The sequence below is a fragment of the Arvicanthis niloticus genome, chromosome 6 (genome assembly GCF_011762505.2).
Source record: "Arvicanthis niloticus isolate mArvNil1 chromosome 6, mArvNil1.pat.X, whole genome shotgun sequence".
Taxonomy (NCBI): domain Eukaryota; kingdom Metazoa; phylum Chordata; class Mammalia; order Rodentia; family Muridae; genus Arvicanthis; species Arvicanthis niloticus.
In genome coordinates, this window is record NC_047663.1 from 20248062 (window position 1) to 20270573 (window position 22512).

At 48.8% G+C, this 22512-nt stretch overlaps 2 protein-coding genes across 2 annotated transcripts; one reads left to right on the forward strand and one right to left on the reverse strand.

Annotated features, from left to right (window-relative positions):
• Window positions 1-10493: 10493 nt before the first annotated feature.
• Window positions 10494-14171, forward strand: Tmem101 (transmembrane protein 101). The gene is made up of 4 exons (XM_034504308.2): window positions 10494-10701; window positions 11009-11189; window positions 12219-12365; window positions 13146-14171. Exons 1-4 carry the CDS (start codon window positions 10565-10567, stop codon window positions 13452-13454), a joined length of 774 nt encoding a protein of 257 aa, XP_034360199.1. The 5' UTR covers window positions 10494-10564; the 3' UTR covers window positions 13455-14171.
• A 2365-nt stretch (window positions 14172-16536) lies between these two features.
• On the reverse strand, window positions 16537-20823 carry Nags (N-acetylglutamate synthase). Its single transcript, XM_034507204.2, has 7 exons — window positions 20311-20823; window positions 19556-19830; window positions 19248-19461; window positions 18642-18822; window positions 18173-18344; window positions 17891-18073; window positions 16537-17078 (listed from the first exon to the last, which is right to left on the reverse strand). The coding sequence occupies exons 1-7, from the start codon at window positions 20713-20715 to the stop codon at window positions 16925-16927; spliced, it is 1584 nt and encodes a 527-aa protein (XP_034363095.1). The 5' UTR covers window positions 20716-20823; the 3' UTR covers window positions 16537-16924.
• Between the last annotated feature and the right edge of the window lie 1689 nt (window positions 20824-22512).

Below are 22512 nucleotides of genomic sequence, written 5' to 3' on the forward strand. Positions count from 1 at the left end.
ACTGTCTTCAGACACAGCAGAAGAGGGCATTGGATCCCATTACAGATGGTTGTGAGCCATCATGTGGTTGCTGGGAATTGAGCTCAGGATCTCTGGAAGAACAAGTCACTTGACACTATATTTTCCATTGTTTTGTTTTTTGAGAGGGTTTCTCTGTATAGACCTGGCTTACCTGGAGCTTGCTCTGTAGGCGCGCCTTCAACTCAGAGATCTGCTTGATTCTCCTGAATACTAGGATTAAAGGTATATGCCACCATGGCCTTACTTAAGGTTTATTCTTAAGACAGTGTTATTATTCTTAAGCTGGAGGGGAGTTAAGGTGTTTGTAAGTCACCCTCGGAGGATGCTGAGAGCCGACTTGGGTCCTCTGAAAGAGGAGCAAGTGCTCTTAACCGTTAGCTCAGCCATCTTCCAGTCCCCAATTGACACTTAATTTTTTTTTTTTTCATTTTGTGTGTTGGGGGAGGGGGCACATGTGGGGATTAGAAGACAGCTTGCAGGACTTGGTTCTCTCTTTCTATAATGTGGGTCCTGGGGCTAGAACTCAGGTCATCGGGCTTGGGAATGGTCACCTTTACATTCTGAGCCACACTGCTGGCTGCTCCTTAACACTTAAGAATTTTTGAAAATTTGTACGTGTGGTTGTGGGTATGTACCTGCCGTTGTGCCGCTGTGGAGGTTGGGGAGCATGTGTATGACAGAGATCAAACTCAGGTTGTCAGACTTGGTAGCCAGAGTCTACCTGCTGAACCGTCTGACCAGTCCTCCCCAACACTGCTGAAGCTAAGAAAGCATGTTTCAGAATCTATTCTTGGGGCAGGCAAAGTTTGTCTTCCCTACTGTACTGGTGTTTCAGTTTCCCACACTGGTCCGTTGTGTTCCTTGGTAAGGAGGAAATGACATAGTGGGTGCTGCGGAGGTGCACACCAGCACTAGGGAGGCAGTGGCAGGAGGATACCTGAGTCTGAGGCTGGCCAGGGCCTGTTTTTAAAGAAAAGTCATATATATACTATTTTCTCTTTTAACTACCAAGGGTGGTAATGTATAATGCTGGGACCTGGTTGAATGAGTGTTAGATCTGGAGGGTGGTTACATCCCCACGATGGGCTTACCTTTCCATCTGCATCAGATTTCCCCCTAAAGAAACTTGAAATTGCCAGGTAGTGGTGACACATACCTTTAATGCCAGTGAAGGCAGAGACAGGTGGAACCCTGTAAGTTCGAGGCCAGCCTGGTCAGCGGAGTGAGTTCCAGGACAGCCAGGGCTACACAGAGAAACTATGTCTTGAAAAACAGAGCAAAACCAAACAAGCTTGACATTCCAGTGTGCTGCCTGAGCTTAAGGAATTTTCTATAGTGATCAATAATAGCACCTTACTGGTCAAGAGGGGATCCATACTGCTTCATTGTGTTTTAACCAAACTCACAAAAGCCTTTCATGGTGTCATATACAAGAACTTTAAGAAGGCAAGTATTTTTTTACCAGTCATCTCAAAGTATTAAAACCTATTGTGTCCTTTGCCATAAAGACTGATTTTCTAGAGTCTTAAGTAATCTTCCTGCCTGTTGCATTTCTTTTTTTTTTTTAAATGAATTATTTATTTTATGTATAGGAATACACTGTAGCTGTCTTCAGACACACCAGAAGAGGGCATCAGATTGCATTACAGATGGTTGTGAGCCACCACGTGGTTGCTGGGAATTGAACTCAGGACCTCTGGAAGAGCAGCAGGTGCTATTAACCACTGAGCCATCTCTCCAGCCCGGCCTGTTGCATTTCTGAAGATGCAGCCACCTTCACTGTCAAAAGAAACTTGCCAGGGCTCTCCTTCCCTAGCCACGGAGCCCATCACTGACTCAGTGGTGTGCTCTGCCTTTTGGCACCTTATAGCTGTTGATAAGAAGTTTGGAGCTTGTTTATCTTATGATGCTGTGCTTAAGAGGCAGCTGCAAACCAGGTGGTGATGCACCCCTTTAATCCCAGGCAGAGGCAGGATCTTTGTAAGTTTGAGGCCAGCCTGGTCTACAGAGTGAGTTCCAGGAAATCAAGGGCTACACACACACACACACACACCTGTCTGGGGCTTGGGGGAGAAAGTGATCCATATATTTTTAAACAGGATCTCTCTAGCCCTTGCTAGTCTCAGGCTCATAGGTATCCTGCCTCTGCCACTGCCTCCGCCTCCCTAGTCATGGAATTGTAGGAGTGTACCACCACACACCTGCTTTTAAACATCACCTTTTATGCTACTGCTCTGGCTGGCCTGGAACTCACTAGCCAGTGTTCTCAACCTTCTTAACACCGTGGCCCTTTAATACAGTTTCTTATGCTGTGATGGCCCCCATAACACTTTTTCACAATTTTGCTAGTTATGAATTATAAGTATCTGTTTCCCGATAGTCTGATAGGTAACCCCTGTGAAAGGGTCATTTAATTCCCCCTCAAAGGGGTCATGAGAACCACTGCACCAGCTCATGCTGGACTTGAACTCAGGACAATCCTGCTGCTTCATTCCTCAGTATAGTGGGGTTGTAGCTGTGAACTACCAGAGCCACCCCACCTCTTGTTCTCTCTTTAAATTACTTTTTTGTGTACATGAGTATTTATTTTGTCAACATATATGTCTTTATACTACATGCACACCTCATGCTCCTAGAGGCCAGAAGAGGGCATCGGATCCCCTGGAACTGAGTTACAGATGGTTGTGAGCCATGTGGATGCTGGGAGTGCTCTGAGCCATCTCTCCAGCCCTTTCTCCAGCTTCTAGGATGTATCACTGTCCCTGCACTGATGATTAACAAAGCCCGCCCAGACTTTCTTCCAGAAGTAGCTAGGATGCAAGTTACTTCCAGCTTGCATAATGCAGAGTTTGAATTCTTTTTGTTTTTGTTTTTTTATTTATTTTTTTTTTTTTAGATTTATTATTTCATGTGTATGAGTTCTTTGGCTGTGTGTGGTGTTTAAGGAGGTGATGAGCCTCCATGTGGAGCTAGGAATCGAACCCAGGTCCTTTGCAAAAAGTGCTCTTAACCACTGAGCCAGCTTTCCAGTTCTGAGGTTTGTTTGTTTGATTGGCTGGTTGGTTTTTTTTTTTGTTTTTATTTATTTTTTTTATGTGTATGGTTATTTTGCCTGCATGTATGCCTGTGCACCATGTGTATGCCTGGTATTCACAGAGGCCAGATGGGTGTTGGATTTCCCTGGAAATGGAATTCTGGATGGTTGTGAGCCACCATGTGGGCGATAGGAAACCTGGGCCTTCTAGAAGATCAACCAGTGATCTTAATCACTGAGCCATTTTTGTAGCCTCTGCCTGAGTTTGTTTTTCTAAATACGGAATTTTACATCTTTCTCTGTAAAACTGTTTGTTTAGCAGCAGAAGATTGAACTCAGGGTCATGTATGCCAGGATGAACCTTAGCCCAGCTCCAAATGTTTTAAACTGCCTATTGTAACCTAGCTTAAGAGCTGGAGACATGGCTCAGCAGTTAAAAGTACTTCCAGAGGACCCAGGTTGAATTCCCAGCATTCTCATGGTGTCTCACGGTTACCTGTTGAACAACACGAAAAGTTTTAAACACCGCATGGTGACATACAATTGCAGTCTCAGCTGGCTGAGGCAGGAAGATCATGAGTCTGAAGTCATTCTGGGCTTCATGTTTGTAATGAAATATGCTACTTGAAAACAGAAGTTACAAAGCTGAATTTGTTATGCTAGTTCCCTGTCAATATAATTTCCAATTTTGATAAACATTTTAAAATATTATTTTGCTTTATTATTGTGTGTGTGCATGATGTATGTGTGTGGGTATATGTACCACAGCACACATATTACAACATGAGTAGAGGTCAGAGATTAACTTTGTAGAATCAGGCAACCTGAGTTTGATCTTTGGAACCCATGTGAAGTTGGAAGAAGAGAGCTGTCTTATTTTATGAGACAGGTTCTCATATGGACCAGGCTGACCTTGAACTCTGGATATCCCTGCCCCTGCTTTCTAAATACTGGAGACAAGACCTACAGGACAACACCCCTTCATTTTGTTTTGCTTTTTTTCCAAGACAGGGTTTTTCTGTTTTACAGTCCTGGCTGTCCTGGAACTTGCTCTGTAGACCAGGCTTGCCTAGAACTCAGGTCCACTTGTCTCTGCCTCCCAAGTGCTGAAATTAAAGGCATGTACCACCACTGCCCAGCTGACAAACTCTTAATATTTAGTGACCTTACTGTAAAGAAAATTGGGGCTTTGGAGATGGCTGAAGTGCATGTTGTTCAAGTGTGAGGTGGAGCTGAATTTGTGGACACCCAGAACACAGAACCCATATGGTGTTTCATGCAGGTGCACTTAGAGGCCAGGGGAGATGATTGGATCTTCTGGACCTACGGTAACGGCTAGTTTTTACCTGCCTAATGTGATTCTGGGAACCAAAGTTTCTGCAAGAGCAACAAGTGCTCTTAACTACTGAACTGTCTTTTCAGTCCTTCCCCCGCCCCATCCCAACTGCTTTTCATCCTGATAGTGCTAAGAGAAAGTGAAACAGCTGTGGGGATCAGGACAGCAGCATCTCCATTGGAGATGGAAGTTTTTTTGCTTTTTTTTTTTTTTTTTTTAATAATGCAGGGTCTCATATCTTGGGTTTGTACATGGCCGTGAACTCACCATGTATGGGAGAATAACCTTTGACCCTCTGATCTCCTTCCCCTATGTCTCCAAGGGCCAGGATTACAGGCCTGTGCAGCCATGCCTAATTTATGTGGCACTGGGGTTTGAACTCAGGGTCTTATGCCTGCTAGGCAGTCATTCTACCAACTGATGACCAGCCCTTGTTTTGTGAAAGGGTCATGATCTATAGATCTATAGATATAGATCTATGTATCTAGACTAGCTTAGAAGTCAGGGAGATTGTCCTGCTAGGAGGATAGGCACGGCCTACTGTGTCCTGCTTAAAATTAGTCTTGCCAGGAGGAATTGAAGCATGAGGGTCTCCCTGTCCTCTAGTCTCCAGTGCCATCTTCAGATGAATCTCTGACTGGACAGGAACGGGCCAGGTGCAGCCACTCCTTGTTCACAATGACCACACCATAATAGTGGGCTTAACCTTTCTTTGGAGTTTGACAGCAGTGTGTGCCAAACAGTATGTGGACTATGGGAGCCTCAGCCTGCTCTGCTTCCCTTCATGCTGTGAGTCGGGTTCCTGGAGCTGAGCCACAGTAACCTTAGCCACCTGCCACTTGCCATTTCCAGTAACCCTGGGGGCTCTACGGGCTGCCCTTCTCCCCCCCCCCCCCCCCCCCCCCAGTATCCTGTGGAGTCTGCTATGGGGTTTTGGACAATCCACGTTTCCTGGAGCTGCTCAATCTCTTTCTACACCCGACTGGCCCTCCCGCCTTAGAGTTTTTCAGCTGCTCTGGGATTTCTACTATGAATCTTTTCCACAACTGCTCACCACCTGGACCTTTGCACCCAGTAGCACTGGGGGAAGTTGAGGCAGCCTAGCCCGAGTCACAGCTGCCCGAATTGGACTGTAGCGGACTCACAGCTCTTCCACCCTTTACTGGTTCTCAATGGGACTAGTTGCAGTAGGAACCACCCTGGCTGTCACATCAGGCCTGAAAGCCCTCTCTGGCTGGGAGCAACAACAGCACACTGGAAGCCAGGGCCTTTGTGGCCTTGTGGGCAGTAATTTGTCTCTTTTGGTTAATTGGCTACAGCACCTCAAATATAAAGGGGCAGACACATGGTTTCTACTAGCCAGTCCCCCCATACTATCGCCTGCAGTGGGTCTTTGGAAAGCTGAGGTGCTTGCACCTGTCTGGCCTGGGCGACTTGCCATGCACTGGCCCTTCAGGGTATGCTGAGCAGTGTTGCGGCATTGCTCTGCCTGGCTAAGACAGTGGCCATGTTGGCCATCACAGGTACCACACTGGCCTCTGTGACAATGGTTATGGTCCTGGCCAAATACAAGTTTTTCCAGGGCCTTGGTGGAGCCAGGGGAGAGCTGAGGAGCCTCTGGTGAGGTGAGTGGGGCTGCGGAAGTTCAAGGGAGATGTGGGAGAAAAGAAGGAAGTTCTTTGGATGTCTGTGAGGCTCAACTGTCTCTATCAGGATGGGGCCAGAAGGAGGTGGGCTGATGCTGTGCTGATTTCTCAAGACATGCACAATCCATTTATCCCCTCCCTTTACCTAGTACTATGCTAACACCGGCCCTGAGCCCAAGCCTACGCTTAAGTCTATAGGGGAAGAGGGCAGAGTGGAGCGTGTATCAGAAAAGCTTCTGGGTTTCCAGAAGTTTCCCCTCACACATGCTGATGGCTGAGGAAGGCTGTTGAAATTGATTGCTAAGGTTGTGATGGAAGGGTGGGCCACTGCCACGTAAGCTTGTAGGGTCTCTTATGGATGTAAATAATCCCAGCATTTGGGAGGCAGAGGCAGGTGGATCTCTATGAATTTGAGACCAACCTGGTCTATAAAGTTTCAGGCAAGCCAAGGTTACATAGTGAAACCTTGTCTAAAAAAACAAACAAAAACAAAACAACCAAAGGGGGGAAAAAAGAAATAAAGTCCACACACGTGAATGGTACATGTCTTTAATCCCAGGCAGAAGCAGGTGGATCTCTTGAGTTCCAGGCCAGCCTGATCTACAGTGGGAATTCCAGAACAGCCACAACTACACAGAGAAACCTTGTCTCGAAAAAACCTAAATAAAGAAGAGAAAAATAAAGTTCTGTTCCTTCTAACCCCTCAGAGTGAGGTATCAGAGCACTGTGGGAGTCAGTGGTAGCTGAAGAGACGGGAAAGGATAACTTGTTAGAAAGTGATTCTATTCTGTGGACTTACGGCAAATATGTGGCTGCCACTGATAAAGGTAGACAACATAATCTTTAACCTGGACCTTTTCTCATCCCCTTTGTCTGTTACCCATGCCCAATTTGTATCCACACAACCCCATTCCCTAGTTCTTTGATATACTTAGACTTTGTTTTTAAAAAAAAAAAAAAAAAAGAATATGAGATGGGCTTGGTGACTTTAATCCCAGCACTCAGGAGGCAGAGGCAGATCTGTGACTTTAATTTTTAATGATAGTTCTTAAATGCTTTAACCTCATTTTAGCCCAACACCCACCAGAGGTAGTGGGGGGAAAAGGATACAGGGGAAGTGGCCCTGTTTAGAAAGGTTCTTTGGAACAACTCCTGTCTGTGTTGTATGAAAATCAACAGTTCAGTTCACAGGTCAACAGCAGCAGTTCGAGCCACTCACAAACTCCTCATGGATACACCAGCAGTCGGTTTGGTAGCGTCTGGATAGCAAACAAAACAGCGGTGGCACTACCTAGCAGAGATAGCCAGGCTTCAGCCTCGGCAGTCAGTAGGAAGGACCTGGAGGTGACCCAACCCACGGGTCAGTCAACAGGGTCTGAAAGGGAGAGTGGGAAAGGAGGAGCAAGAGACGAAGAGAATGAAGACAAAACAGGATGTCTGATCAAGTCTCGTTTATTGAAAGGCAACTGTGGGTATATAAGCACAAGCAGGGGAGTGCAGCTGGAGACACTTAACCATGAGTGCCTTGCAGCTGGGGTCACTAAACAAGTCCAGGCTATGTCTGAGAAAAACAAGATGTTTACCAGAGTGTGCTCAGCTGTTGTGGTCTGCTTACAAAAATATAATGCTAGAAAAACACTTCTCTTGTCAGGGTGGAAAAGTATCAAACTGCAAATATATGGCCTGAGATGGCTGCAAAGATGATAGCCGCTTTCAGCTAGAAGTCGGCTCCCAACATGGAGGGACGCCAGGAGAAGATCTTGCTGTGCTTCTCAGGGAAGTAAAGATCATCAAAGACTGGAGACCCACAAGTGCTACACAGCTAGCTGTACCAGCAAGCCAAGCTCAGCCTCCACGACTGTCGAGTCCTTTTATACTCCCTCCAAATATCATGTGTCCTCCACGTGTGCATCTGTCTCAGCTGACATCACTCTGCCAATCAGCTCGAGTCCGAACACCACCAGAAGGTTTTTGGTGCATTTCTCTCTATGGAGTCCCAACAAATGCAGTTCAACTATGCAATGTAAAGCCGACCAATACAAGCGTGTTATTAGGAAGGAAACTTTCATCATGTCCTTTCACGTAATTGCTTTAGCAGAACCTCTTTTCACTTATGTCTGCCTCAGCAAAACGTTCCTTCACAAGTCTGTCTTAGTCTTTCATCTGTGTCCACTTTAGCTAAATGTCCCTTCAAGTGTTTGCCCCAGAAAAACACCATCCAACTGACTTTCCAAAGTACCATTAAGTTTCCACTTCACAGATCTCAAAATAGAGACTGGCCTGGTCTACATAGCAAGTTCCAGGCCAAACCAAGCTACATAGTAAAATCCTGTCTTCAAAAACAAAGGAAGAACTATGTGGCAGCCAGATCTCTGAGTTGGAGGCCCGCTGGTCCACAGAGGGAGTTCTAGGACAGTTAGGGCTACACAGAGAAATCCTGACTTGAAAAACCCAACAAACAAAAAGGAAGAAAAGAAAAAAGTACAAGTTTTATTGTTCATCTTTTGCTCACCAGCTAATCGGAAAATTTTTGTCCTTATGGTCAGAAATGCTGTTTGGTCATGAGTCCCTTCCAGGGAATTGAAACCAGGTCCAAAATAAATGGCCCATTGGCATTGGATTGCTTACAGGGTCTTACCTTCAATATTAGAGGGTGAGATAATCTATTAAAGGGTGTGTGTGTCCCCAAATACAGATGGGGCAACTACATACTGCCCACACCTCTTGCTTCTTTGATACTTGCTGAATGCTGACTGTGATCTACAAGACATAGTGACAATGCCGTATGTTCATTTATCTGTCTGTGCAGTACATGAGTCCTGAATGCATGCTTGGCCCTTCGGCTATAAATAAGCAGGAAGTTACTGTCTTTGCACTTATGGAATTGACAATGTGTGTGTATGTGTGCGTGTGGTGTGTGTGTGTGGTGTGTGTGTGTGGTGTATTTACTGATAGTAAATACATAATTGCCTTTGTGTTGAGCTGACTAAGGAAAGGCAGCTGTTAGTCATGGTAAGGCATGTTCACAGTCTACCCTTGAGGTGGAGGCAGGAGGATCACAAGTTGGAGGATATTCTGAGCTACATAGAAATTTTATGAACAATCAAGTCATTCTTCTCCTCCTCCCAATAGATGCTTGGAGGCTAGGGGAGGTGGAGGCCACTTGAAGACTGCTGAAGTTAAGCTAATTGTTATTTGGAATAGGATGGGAATATTGCAGATGGGAAAAATAGTCTGGTTATGATGTCTTAAATGAGCAGGCCTCTCTCTCTTCTCTCAGGAAACAAAGGCATCAAGATCAAACAGGTGACTTAGAGCCAAGAGCTCTCCTTACTTTAAAAGTTCAGCCAAGCCGGGCAGTGGTGGCGCACTCCTTTAGTCCCAGCACTTGGGACGCAGAGGCAGGCGGATTTCTGAGTTTGAGGCCAGCCTGGTCTACAGAGTGAGTTCCAGGACAGCCAGGGCTACACAGAGAAACCCTGCCTCGAAAAACCAAAAAAAGAAAAAAGTTCAGCCAAAGCCAGGGAATTCTCTCTGGGGCCTGTGTGTATGTATTACACCCTTTTATTGGGTCCTTCTTATCTGCCGATGCCACCTTTGTTACATTTAAGTCTTTCATCATTGACGTGGTAGAATGTCATTATCCCCGTTTCACACTCCAGTCTCCATTTAGGTGACACAGGATTGGTTTTCCGATTGGAGTCCATGTCTGGTTACATCCAGAATTGGTTGCTTCCATACATCAAGCTGTGTTCCAGGATTTCTGATATTTCAACCCTATGATCCTTGCTCCTGTCCCATTTTGAAAGTACAAAGAACACTGGCTTCTATTTCAGAGCAACCTTAGTGGCTCACAACCATCTATGTTAGGATCTGATGCCCCTTTCTGTCATTCAGGAATGCATGTAAATAGATCATTCATGCCGGGCGGTGGTGGCGCACGCCTTTAATCCCAGCACTTGGGAGGCAGAGGCAGGCGGATTTCTGAGTTCGAGGCCAGCCTGGGCTACAGAGTGAGTTCCAGGACAGCCAAGTTTCGAAACTCTGTCTCGAAAAACCAAAAACCAAAAAAAAAAAAAAAAAATCATTCATATACATAAATAGACAAATCTTTTATGTTTTCTCTTTAATGTATGAGTGTTCTGTCTGCATGTACACCGGCATGCCAGAAGAGGGCATCAGATCCCTTTAAGGACGGTTGTAAACCACCCTGTGGTTGCTGGGAATTGAACTCAGGAGCTCTGGAAAAGCAGCAGTATCCTTAACTGCTGAGCCATCCCACTAGCCCTTAAACAAATCTTTTTTAAAGGGAAAGTAAGTGCAAAGAGAAGCTCTGAGTTCTCTCCACAGGGAGAGTTCAGAAAGGTTGACTCCTTCCAGAACACATTTTCCTTCGCGGAACTAGAGAGCGCGAGCTTTGTTTCCCGACGAAAAGAAAAACACCGAGGGACCGGAAGTTGCCTGTATCATCCTCCGTGCTGGTCTCCCAGACCCGGCTGAGGCCGTAGCGGACTGCCCATTCCCAAGATGGCTTCGAAGATTGGTTCGAGACGCTGGATGCTGCAGCTGATCATGCAGCTGGGTTCCGTGCTGCTCACGCGCTGCCCCTTTTGGGGCTGCTTCAGCCAACTCATGTTGTACGCTGAAAGGGCCGAGGCGCGCCGGTGAGCGCGCCCACGAAGCCATCGAGTGCGGTGGGGGGCGGTACGGCCTGTCCCAGGAACTGGGGTGCGGTGATGTTAGGGGAAGTTGGGGCCCAGAAGTCGGGACACTTAGACTGGGAGGAATTGGTACTCAAACAGGTTAGAAGATGCTTTGGTTCGGTTGTACGACCAGAGTTCATGTGGTGGCTCCAGTGAGAAGGGTCTCGGGGTTCTGGGGAGCAGTGGAGCTTGGGGGAACTTACAGAGGTCCCCAGACACTTACTCTCCATTCATTCTGTTCCCCTTGTTCCCTATACTCGATTCACAGGAAGCCCGACATCCCAGTGCCTTATCTATATTTCGACATGGGGGCAGCTGTGTTGTGTGCTAGCTTTATGTCTTTCGGAGTGAAGCGGCGTTGGTTTGCGTTGGGCGCCGCACTCCAGCTAGCCATTAGCACCTATGCCGCATACATCGGGGGCTATGTTCACTACGGGGACTGGCTAAAGGTGAGCACAAGAACTCTAGAAGAGATTTAGCTATGGGGAAGGAGCTGCAGGGTCCTGGTGTACTTGGTGGGCTCGTGTGGTATTCCCAAACGTGAAGCCTGGGAAGACAAGGGGTACTAGTTTGTAGCAGTTTTGTGGAGATTATTACAGAGCACAGACGTGTCAGACCCATAGAGACCACACAGACCTCCCTTATAGAGTGTGAAAATGGAGGTCCAGAGATGGGAAATGGATTTTCACAAAATCATGCCACAATGTATCGAAGGTAACTTACAGAGTTTTCTGATTTCCAAAATCCTTTAAACCATTACTTTATTAGTCTCAGACTTGTAAAGCAAAAGAGACCTTGGAGAATATCTGGTCTACCCATCAGGTTTTATGAAATGTGATTAATACTAGTTCAGAATTTGTGCCTGCAAATGCAGAAGCTGCACCGGTCACCTGGAGGTAAGGTGGCTTGGAGACAGTGAGTAGACTCACTCAAAGACCAGACTGTCAGTCTAGTAGGAGAGGCAGTGTGTGAACAGCTATGGGATAGTGGGGCTATTTGTTTTGTTTTGTTTCTAGACAGGATTTCTCTGTTCTGGAACTTGCTCTGTAGATCACAGTGGCTCAAACTCAAACACAGAGATCTGTTTGCCTCTGCCTCCCAAGTGCTGGTATTAAAGGCATATGCCGCCTCCACCACCACTGCCTGGTTGGCTATTCTTGTTTTAGTTGGTATAGAGTCTATACTACATAAAGGGAAAAACCCTGGGATTAGGTTTCAGACTAGGGGTGGAGGTGGTGGCAATCTGTGGCATCTGCCACTTTCTGTAGGACCATGGACAGTTTTCTTATCCCCCCTCAGCCCTCAGTTTTTGCCTTGTAAAGAGGATTCTCTCTCTCTCTCTCTGAAGACTACCTTGGAATAGGGAAGAGGGTTCATCAGATAGAATGAGATGTGTAGAAGTGAGCAGTTCTGTGTTCTTGACAACCAAGAGACGTGATTGCAGCTCTTGACTAGGGTTCCTTTTTCCCTGGCCTTAGGTCCGTATGTATTCCCGCACAGTTGCCATCATTGGCGGGTTTCTGGTGCTAGCCAGTGGGGCTGGGGAGCTGTACCGTCGAAAGCCCCGAAGCCGCTCTCTGCAGTCCACTGGTCAGGTGTTCCTGGGCATCTACCTCATTTGTGTGGTACGTTGGGGTTCTCTCGGTTGGAGACACTGTGTGGGAGTGACGTGAGCTTACGCCTGGTAGAATCTTGATCATTGGGCAGAGCAAGGCCATGCGAGTAATTTCTGGTGGCTCCTACAGATTGTCCTGGACAGCTTCTGATTCCTTCTGAAGGGCCCTCCAGGTACCTGATACCTGGCTGAGTGAGGGCCCCTCCTTTCAACATTATTGCTACCAGCTAGATAAGAAGTTGAACTGACCATTCAGTCCCAATCTTGAGAATCCAGCAAAGAAGATGAGGTGATTTTTCTCATTGCTTCAGCCTCTGGAGGACTGAGAAAGGGACAAAGGAGAGGCATGATGCAAGTCAGCTGTAGCTGTAGCTCTGCCACCTAGAGCTGATGGGAGTTATGTAGCATAGTCAGGTAGAGCTCCCTGGTGCACTGGAAGGCCACTGTAGATGAGGACAAAGATAGGCTTTAAGCTCTGGACCTCACCCTAGGAACCAGGAATTACATCCTATGTGTAGAGCTCTAAGTGGGCTTCCGTAGTGTGTAGATTCAAAAGTTAAGTCTCTGTCTGACTGTGGAGGCACACTTCCTTTCTTCAGAGGCTTCCAGGAGACTAGAGATCAGCCTTACCTCTTAGGGCCCTATAATCAGAGTGGGAGACAGGCCCTACTTTCAGAGTCCCCATTCTGAGGAAGGACTTCGAAGCCCACTTTACAGGGGCTGACTTGTGGGTACCACCTCAGGGAGGCACTCATCTGCTGCACAGTCTTAAAGGATGCTGTGTCTCTAGGCCTACTCGCTGCAGCACAGCAAGGAGGACCGGTTGGCATACCTGAACCATCTTCCAGGAGGAGAGCTGATGGTCCAGCTGTTCTTCGTGCTTTATGGGGTCCTGGCCCTGGCCTTCTTGTCAGGCTACTACGTGACGCTGGCCGCGCAGATCCTGGCTGTGTTGCTACCTCCCGTCATGCTGCTTATTGATGGCAATGTTTCCTATTGGCACAACACACGGCGCGTCGAGTTCTGGAACCAGATGAAGCTGCTTGGCGAGAGTGTGGGGATCTTCGGGGCTGCTGTCATCTTGGCTACTGATGGCTGAGTTCCACAGGGAGAGCCTGATTCGGGCACAAGGGGCTACCACCGAAGGCCACCTCATCTTCCTCCTTGCTGGCCCAGTCGCTGTTTATTTATGCTTCTCGGTTTGTTTGTTTACTTTCTTGTTTTTTGATTTTAATAGTTACGTTTTTTTTTTCCCCTCAAGTTTGTAGCTCAGACTTTGGGAAGATGGGAGCCCTCGTGCTAAAGCCTCCTAAGGTTGTTGTTGTTTTTCTTGCCTGTTTTAGGGGAGAGCTGAGGCTGGCTGCTTCTCCCCCACATGGCCAGGGAGGGAGGAGTCCCTGAGAAAGCAGTAAGGCAGAGCTGGGGTGTGGGTAGGAGTCAGGGACGGAGGAAGATTCGGAAGTAAGCAAATTCGACAGATGCAGCTAAACTGAACAGTGCTTTTCAGACGAGTGTGTGCATTCGCACATGTGTGTCTTCACACATACAGAAGGAGCCCTGCAAGGAGGGGCAGAGTGGCTGGTGCTACCCAGGTCACATGGGCTCTTTGGGGGTCTGCTGGGGCAGAAACAATCCCAGCTCTCTGACTCTCGATCTAGAGTTGAGAGCGGGCCCTGATGTGCTCTGGGATGTGCAAGGTGGAGCAGGCCTGTCAGGCAGCTGCTACTGCATCTGCTCTCAGCTGACTGGCTGGGTGGAGCACCCACCCAAACACCAGACCACACCATCCTCCAAAAATAAACATTTTATACAGACATTGTGTCTTTGCTTCTGTCTGTCTTCCCCGTGGGCACTTTGCCGTTGGCTGGGGTTGATTTGGGCGTTCTTGAAAGATCATCTTGGGTTGAACCCCATCTGGTCCTTCTATGATTCCTCCAGCACCCCAGTTCTAAGAGTTCCCACAGTTCTTCAACTATCTTTAAAAACAAAACAAAAACCAAACCAAACAAACAAAAAACCCACATACTTCCTGGGTGTGGTATCGCACTCGTCATTAATCCCAGTACTTGGGAAACAGAGGGAGTCACATCTCTGTGAGTTTGAGGCTAGCCTGGTCTACAGAATGAATTCCAGGACAGCCAGGGATACATAGAGAAACCCTGTCTTAACTTCTTTCCCAAAGAATAAGTAATTAAATTAAAAAAAAAAAATCTTAAAACATCAGCTAGAATTGGCTTAGTTGAGCATTGAGCACGGGCCTAGGATGTCCTGGCCCTAGGTCCTATTGACAGCACTGAAGAAAGATCTGTCACATCCTGAATCCTTACTGTAAGTTAGGTTTTCTTAGGGTTTGTTTTGGTTTTTGAGACAGGGTTTCTCTGTGCAGCCCTGACTGTTATGGAACTCACTTTGTAGATCAGGGTAGCCTGGAAGTCACAGAGATCCATCTGCCTGTTTCCAAGTGCTGAGATTAATGGTTCGTGCCACCACACCCAGCATTAATTTTGTTTTTGAGGCAGCATCTCTGTAATCTAGCCTGCTCTCAAGTTCCCATTTCCCCATCCCCACTTCCTGGTTGCTGAGGTTACAGGCATGTCTCTATGGCCAACTTAAGTGTATGCTTTTGGTTTCTCCCTCTGTTCCCCCCATTTCCCCTTCACTGCCTGTTTGGGGCAGGTCTTTTGAAGACATCTTTGGCCAGGGCAGCTAGGAGAGAACTAATGTCGTGTTACACATGATGAAATGGGAGATTTGGGGGAAAGTCAGCAACTTGCCTCAAACCACAAGCAAACCCACCTGAGGCCAGATGGCTAGTACACGAGGAGGCACAGCTACTTAGTGAATTTCAAGCCAGCCTGGGCCACACTGCATCAAAAGTGTGTGTGTGTGTGTGTGTGTGTGTGTGTGTGTGTGTGTAATGAGCTGGAGAGATGAGTGGTTAAGAGCACTTGTTCAGTCATGAGGACTAGAGTTCAAACTCACATCAGGTGACTCACAAATGCCTGTAATTCCAGCTCCAAGAGATCCAATACTCCCTTGGCTTTCATACATGCTTTTGCATGCACTCTTACACACAAATAATGTGTTTTTAAATGTGTAGGAGTATGTTGCCTGCATGTACATCTTTGCACCATGTTCATGCCTGGTACCCACTGAGGCTAGGAAAGGACATCAGATCCCATGGAACTGGAGTTACAGACAATTGTGAGCTACCATGTGGATGCTGGGACTAAAATCTGGGTCCTGTGGAAGAGCAGCTAGTACTTTTAACCACTGGGCCATTTGTCCATCTCCCATAATAAAATCAATAAAATATTTAGGGTTCAGTGGCTGTCCTTTCATGAACACTGGCTGTCCTTCAAGAATCATAGTTTGGTTCCCAGCGTCCATGCCGGGTGGCTCCCAACCATCTGTACTTCCAGCTCCAGGGAATCTTAGGTTCTCTGTAAGTACCCATGCACACACACATGCACACACACATACACACACACACAGAAAAAAATCATTTGAAAAAAATACTCAAAAAGCTTTGCACGAAAAAGCTGGCTTCCTGCCTAGCTGGGATCTATTAGTCTCATCAAGATGCCATATAATCCTATAGTGAGAGAATGGCAAAGTCCGGGCTAATAAGCCAAGGCCATCTTGTGATTTCTTTGAGTTCTTATAGGTAAATATACCATTGCTGTTAGCTGGGATTTTCATCCTTATATGTTGTGTGTGTGTGTGTGTGTGTGAGTGTGTGTGTGTGTGTGTGTGAGTGTGTGTGTGAGTGTGTGTGTGTGTCTGTGTGCACTCCTTTGTTCCCTACAGTGACAGGCAACCATATGGTTTGTAGAGGATGATTCCTGACCTAGGAGTAGAAGAACCCCTCTAGGGGTTACTGATCCCCAAGTGATGAGACAATAGAATGTTTACCCTCAGGGCCTTCCAGCTCCATCCAGGAATCTTCTGGTCTCTGGTCCTTAAGCACTTGTTCCCAGGGGATTACTATCTTTAAAAAGAAATCTTAAAATAGCAACTGGGGGTTTAGCTCAGTAGTAGAGCACTTGCCTAGAATGTCCCAGGCCCTAGTCCCAGGCCCTAGGTGCCATCTCTGGGATTGAAAAAAGATCACCTCATACCCTGAAGTCCTTTCTGTAATTAAACTGTTCTTGTTTGTTTTTAAGACAAGTGTGACTGACTCAGACAAGCATTTTCCATTTAATCAAGGCCTCCTGAAGAATTTTGAGATCCAAATGAGTGGAAGATCAGGCAGGCTTAGATGGCTATGTAAGACAACGGAGCCTAAAGACAGCACAGAGGCCATGGACACTGGCCTGCCCTTAAGGTTACCTTAAGTAGAGCCCCGGAAGGCAATCCCAGCCCCATTCTCCAGGCTGAACATTGAAGGCCATCTGGTTTGACTTTGGAGCAAAGTCCTTAGCTGGCTCTTGTTGTTTGTCCTACTCCGGTGCCCCTCAGCTGACATGGTGCAGCTTCCTCCCCTCAGCTGCCTGGGGTCACCCCCAGCAGGCATGGCTTTTGGTCCATCCTGGCTGACCCAGGATTTACAGGGCCTGTGATGGTGGGTCAGCTGCCTGGGTCTGAAGCTGGCTTGCAGAAAGAGTCTGGCAGCCCCTTGGCATGATTGACTAGTTCATAGGAGTCCCGGATGTCGGCCAGTCCAAACCAGAAGAAGATCCACTGCTTGTTGGAGAAGCTGCCGTCACTATGTGTGAAGTACCTGGGTGTGGGGGCAAAGGGCTCAGCTTTGGAACAAGACTGGTGCTCACTGCTCTCTCTGGGTTTTCAGGACAGCTGTCTATTACAGGATGCCCCACTAGGACCAAATGTCTGTTATTTTATCCTAGGAGTGGCTTGTGAAGCCTATATTGCCATTTCCCCAAACAGCAGCAGGTTTAGGCAAGTTAGGCAATTTACCAGGATCCTACAGCCCACCTGGTGTAGTGAAGGAGCTGGTCCTTTGTGGTTTTCTAGTGAGTGGAGGTTGAGGGTGTGGTTGCTGAATGGAAGTGGTGGGTATTCCATAGAGACACAGCCCTAGAGTTAGGAGCTTGGCAACCAAGCCTGAGAAGAGCCCAAAGCTTATCAGAATCCTAATTGGATGCCACTTGCTTCACAGAAATGTGGGATTGAAGAATGTCACTAGGAGACCTTGACTCTACAAGAGCCTTTTTTTTTTTTTTTTTTTTTTTTTTTTTTTGAGACAGGGTTTTTCTCTGTAGTCCTGGCTGTCCTGGAACTCACTCTGTAGAAATCTCACTCATTCAGAAATCTGCCTGCCTCTGCTTCCCAAGTGCTGGGATTAAAGGCGTGCGCCACCACTGCCCAGCTGCTTTTTTGTTTGTTTGTTTGTTTTGAGACAGGGTTTCTCTGTGTAGCTCTGATTGTCCAGGACTAGCTTTGTAGACCAGGCCGGCCTTGAACTCACAGAGATCCACCTGTCTCAGCCTCCTGAGCGCCTTTCTCTGATAGGGAAAGAGGAAATGCCCAGATATTGTTGGTGAAGCCTGGGGCATGGCTGGCTGGGCTTACCAGGGATTGATAGGATTGGTGACTCGTGAGCGCCAGAACAACGTTTGCAGGTCCCTCCGAAGGCATTCCCACAGCATCTGTCCGGAACCTTGGCCCTGGCGGCTGGAGCTCACCACGAATTTATCCAGATATGGGGTGCCCCCTAGTACAGGCTCCACTGTCAGAATGGCTGCCGCGTTGTACCTGGCACAGCAGGAGAGAGGTAGGTTAAGACCTCTCCTTGCCCTAAAGGTGCCCCCGCTCAGGACCTTGGGTCCTGCCCTATGGGGCCTGGAGGCTCACCCCTCAGAGACATAGATGGAGTGCAACCGAGGGCGCAGTGACTCCAGATAGTCTTCTCGGAGCTTCTTGCCGAAGCTGGTGTTGACTAGGTTCACTAGGCGGCCCTGATCCAGGCTGTCCAGGCTACGCACTCGCAGCATCCGCTCAGCATTTTTAAACAGAGTGCCACAGCCTGGGGAGATTGGAGAGAGCGCTTAGGTTGGGCCAGAGTCAGGTCCACCGCTAGGGGCGCTTTCCGCCCGTCTCCCTAGTTCTTAAGTTCCTTACTCCAGTCCCCGCTGTCTGAGTTCTCTTGCCTCCCTCCGGTTTCCACAGCATCGGGAAGCCATCGGTGCGGCCTCTCCCTACAGCTTTCAGCGGAGGTGGGGGCGGGGTGGGGGTGGGCGGGGCACTCCTGCTGGTCCTCAGCTGGGCCCTGCCGGTGCTCACCCTTGGGACTCAGCCTCGCCCACCTTCTCACAGATCTCACCCTTGTTACTAAAGAGTTCCGTGAGCAGCGTGCTCGCGGCTGTGATGACTGCGGAGGAATAGTGCGGCAGGCGGCTGAGCACGTCCACGATGAGCCGAATCTGCTGCCGCTCTTTGACGCTCAGCCACTCAGCGTTGGTAACCAGATCAAGGTCGGCGGGCAGGTTCACGTTGCTCAGGATCTAAGTCCCAGGAAGAAGATGAGCCTCCAGAAGAGACACACTCATACTGAACACTTAACTTTTGTTTTGTTTTGTTTTTGTTTTTTGAGACAGGGTTTCTCTGTGTAGCCCTGGCTGTCCTAGAACTCACTCTGTAGACCAGGCTGACCTCGAACTCAGAAATCCGCCTGCCTCTGCCTCTCAAGTGCTGGGATTAAAGGCGTGCGCCACCACTGCCTGACTGACCACTTAACTTTTATCTCCTCTGCTGGGAAGCGCTCAGATCTGGGCACCGAGGAACAACCCACCTCTAAGATCTTCTGTTAGCTCTTCCTACTCTATTGGCTTGAGAATAACTGTAGCCTGCTATGGAGTCAGGTTGGGTACACAGGGTAGGGGACTCAGTCTTGCCTAGTGTCATGAGGTGGCACAGGAGAGGGGCACACCTTCTGACTGGTATTCCGCAGGCCGCCTGAATTATTGAGGAAGATGATTTTGGTGGGCCGCAGAGCCTTGGCCAGAGACGCAGTCACCTCCAGCGAGTCAAGAAGCACCGAACGGCGCGCAGCCGTTTCCCCAATGGGGCACAGGATCGGGATGCTGCTGGACTCCAGGCACCACTGTAGCAGGTCTGTCTCCACCGCGACGATGCCGCCGTAGCTGTGGGCCAGATGTGGTGCTCGAGCGGGACCAGGGCAGGGCCAGCAGAGTGGTCCGCTCTAAGGATGCCAGGGCGGGCTGGGCTGACACTAACCTGGCATGGGGAGCTGGCTCCGCAGCGCTCAGCACTGATCCACCGCCAAAAAAGGGCACAGCAGTAGCCGCGTTATGCCGTAGTTCATCCACCAGCACCTTGCAGCTCTGAGCAAGCTGTGCCTTAGCTTCCCAGAAGGAAAGACAGCCTGAAGGTGCCGTGGGGGCCGGCAGCCCCAGGACCACCAGCGGCTTCATGTCCATGCGTTGCAGGAAGGCTAGGGCGAAAGCCAGGCGGGAGACCGCCTGCCGGCACCGGAACACCTCCTCATCTACCTGTATGGAAGTGGACGTTCAGGGGCACGACACTGGCTCTAAGTCTCTATTCAGGCCTTAGGACCCTCAGTGACCACATTCTACCCAGGGGTCACTGAGCCCCACTTTTGGCCAACTGCTCCGCCCTTTGCCCGTTGGGTCTTAGCCACCCCCTTATCTAGCACTAATGTTCCTCCCTCGGCTCCTCCCAGCGGCCTTGGACTCTGGGACACCTTGGGGGGAGGGGTAGTGCGACAGTTCAGCCGACTGAACCCCTAACTGCGCCCACAGTGAGAGGCCTTTCTCAGACATCACTTCTGGAGAACTGGGTTTCCTTAGCGCCAGGCGCCGTTTCCGTAGCCTCACGGCTTCCCCTGTCCCCAGCAATAACTCAGCACTTCTGCGCTCCAGATTCACAGGCAGGCATGCCAAGACCTACGACGTGCTATGGACCAGTCACCATCTCCTTGCAGTGGCACGATGACACTGGGATCGGCTTACCTCTATGACGGCGAAGGGCTTGTCCACCGAATGGTAGCAGGTCTGGAATTGTGTGAGCCAGTGGCGTGCCTCCCCCGGGCTGGCACCACACTGATTCAGGAAGGCCTGGATGTCCCGCTGCACCAGTGATCTGCCGGCGGGAGGCGCAGGAGATTCGAGGGGCGTTGGAAGAGGTGTCCAGGACGGCTCCTCGACGGCAGGAGACTGGACACGACCCTTAGCGCCCTCGGTGTCCTCTACGTGAGCCCTGGCGGTGCTGAGCCTGCGTCCCGGGCTGGCGCTTCTCGCCCCGCGCCGCCGTGCGCTACCGCTCAGTCTCCGTGAGCCCCCGGGACCTCCCGGGCTGCGCAGCCTTCTGGCCGCCGCAGCAGACCTCAGGGCTGTGGCCACCCACGCCGTCGCCATGACGACAACCAAACCCACTCGTCCCCCCCACCCACAGGTGACGGTCGGTCTGGAGCGCACAGCACTAGGGGTTCTTAACTTGCCGCTGAGCTGGGCTGGATCAGACTCGGGGCGGGGCGCTATAGGAAGCCCGGAGTGGCTTCTGGGTGCGTTTGGGGTGTGGCAAGTCACAGACCGGAGGGTGGCGCCTCTAGACTTCTCCTCCCCTTGTGTGTGTGTGTGGGGGGGGGGGGGTACTGGAACCATTAGCGAGGGTCACGAAGGTCAGAGTTAGAGTGGCGGAGCTCTTTGATCTGCTACCAAAATGCTGATTCTAGAAAGTGCTCAGATGTCCCAGGTGTGAGTGCAAATTTGCAGGGTCGTGGAAGTGACTTGAGTCGATAGAAGGAGTCTGGGAAACTTGAACACGGGGGTGTGGTCCTCTCTGTAGCATATGGATACAAAGTCCTGTTGTCAAGCAGGACTTGATGTGACATATTTGTATTCTCAGCTCCTGGGAGGTTGGGGCAGGATTGCTTCGAGTTCCAGGAGAACATAGGTTACATGGTGTGTGTGTGGGGGCAAGCCTTGTCTCGAAAGATAAAACCCAGCACTCCTGAGGCAGAGGCAGGCCCGTATCCACCAAGTTCAAGGTTGGTCTGGTCTACACTGAGAGTTCCAGGACACCTAAGGGTCTACATATTATAGAGAGATGATCCTGCTTCAAAAAAAATGAGAAACACAACAACAAACCTAAAAAAAAAAAAAAAAAAAAAAAAAAAATACAAAAACAAAAAACAAAAAAAAATTAACCGGATGTGATGGCCACATCCTTGTAACCCCACATTCCTGAAACGGAATCAGGAGGAGCAGAATCAAGGTTATCCTTGACTTTATAATCAATTCAAAACCAGCCTAAGCTAAGAAAGCCCAGCTTTTTATCTTTTAAGGCACAGGGTTTCTCTGTGTATCTCTGGCTGTCCTGGAACTCACTCTGTAGACTGGGCTGGCCTTGAACTCAGAGATCCGCCTGCCTTTGCCTCCAAGTGCTGGGATTGAAGGCCTATACCACCACCACCTGGCCTAAACCCTACCTTAAGAAAAGAAAATCTTGTCTGAGCTCATTATCAGGTTAGCCAGGGTTTGTCATCTGCAGGTACTGGAGCCACTTCGAGGAACACTGTCATAGCCTCAAATACTCCTCTGTTCTTGTTAATGCTTTAGACCATTTAAAGCTAAAATCTATTCCTATGCGGCTTGTGACTTGAAGGCTTCGGTTTCTTGCCAGAGACGGAAAAATATAGCTTAAGATTAAGAAGAGAACAAAACCATTACATCCCCAGTGGAGGAGCCTGGCCTGCTGGCTTGAAAACTTTGAAAGTTAGTTTGTGACAGGTGCTAACAATACTTTAGTACTAGGTGACATGTCCCAGGCAGAATGTCCAGCTCTGTGAAACCCTTTTTCATCATCTTCAGGGTGACCTCAGGGGAGGTGTTACATCAACCACCCCATTTGCGGACCCAGACCTTGAGATCCAGAACTGATAAGAGCAGAGGACCCATGGTTCATTAGCAGGGATGAGCAGACAGCATGTGCCCGTGAAAATGCCCTTTATGTTCTCCTGTGAATCCTGTCCTGCCCTGGGTACACTCCATCCAGTCTAGTCCCCTGTTGCTATAAAGGAGGAAATGTGACTGTCATTGTAAAGGGAAGGTGACTTAGCCAAGGCCACACAGCTCAGATGCTGGCCATTACATCTTCCCTAATGTCTTTGTTGTCTCGCTGTTCAAGTGCCTGTTTTGAGAAGGTGCCTTGCT

Bases quoted from the DNA above. Each gene is read 5' to 3' on its own strand.
- Tmem101 (XM_034504308.2), top strand. From the start codon at position 10,565: ATGGCTTCGAAGATTGGTTCGAGACGCTGGATGCTGCAGCTGATCATG. The intron at 10,702-11,008 runs GTGAGCGCGCCC...CTCGATTCACAG, and splicing joins GAAAGGGCCGAGGCGCGCCG to GAAGCCCGACATCCCAGTGC. The intron at 11,190-12,218 runs GTGAGCACAAGA...CCCTGGCCTTAG, and splicing joins ACTACGGGGACTGGCTAAAG to GTCCGTATGTATTCCCGCAC.
- Nags (XM_034507204.2), bottom strand. From the start codon at position 20,715: ATGGCGACGGCGTGGGTGGCCACAGCCCTGAGGTCTGCTGCGGCGGCC. The intron at 19,462-19,555 runs GTTAGTGTCAGC...TCTGGCCCACAG, and splicing joins GAGCCAGCTCCCCATGCCAG to CTACGGCGGCATCGTCGCGG. The intron at 18,823-19,247 runs GTGTGCCCCTCT...CCTGGGACTTAG, and splicing joins TGCGGAATACCAGTCAGAAG to ATCCTGAGCAACGTGAACCT.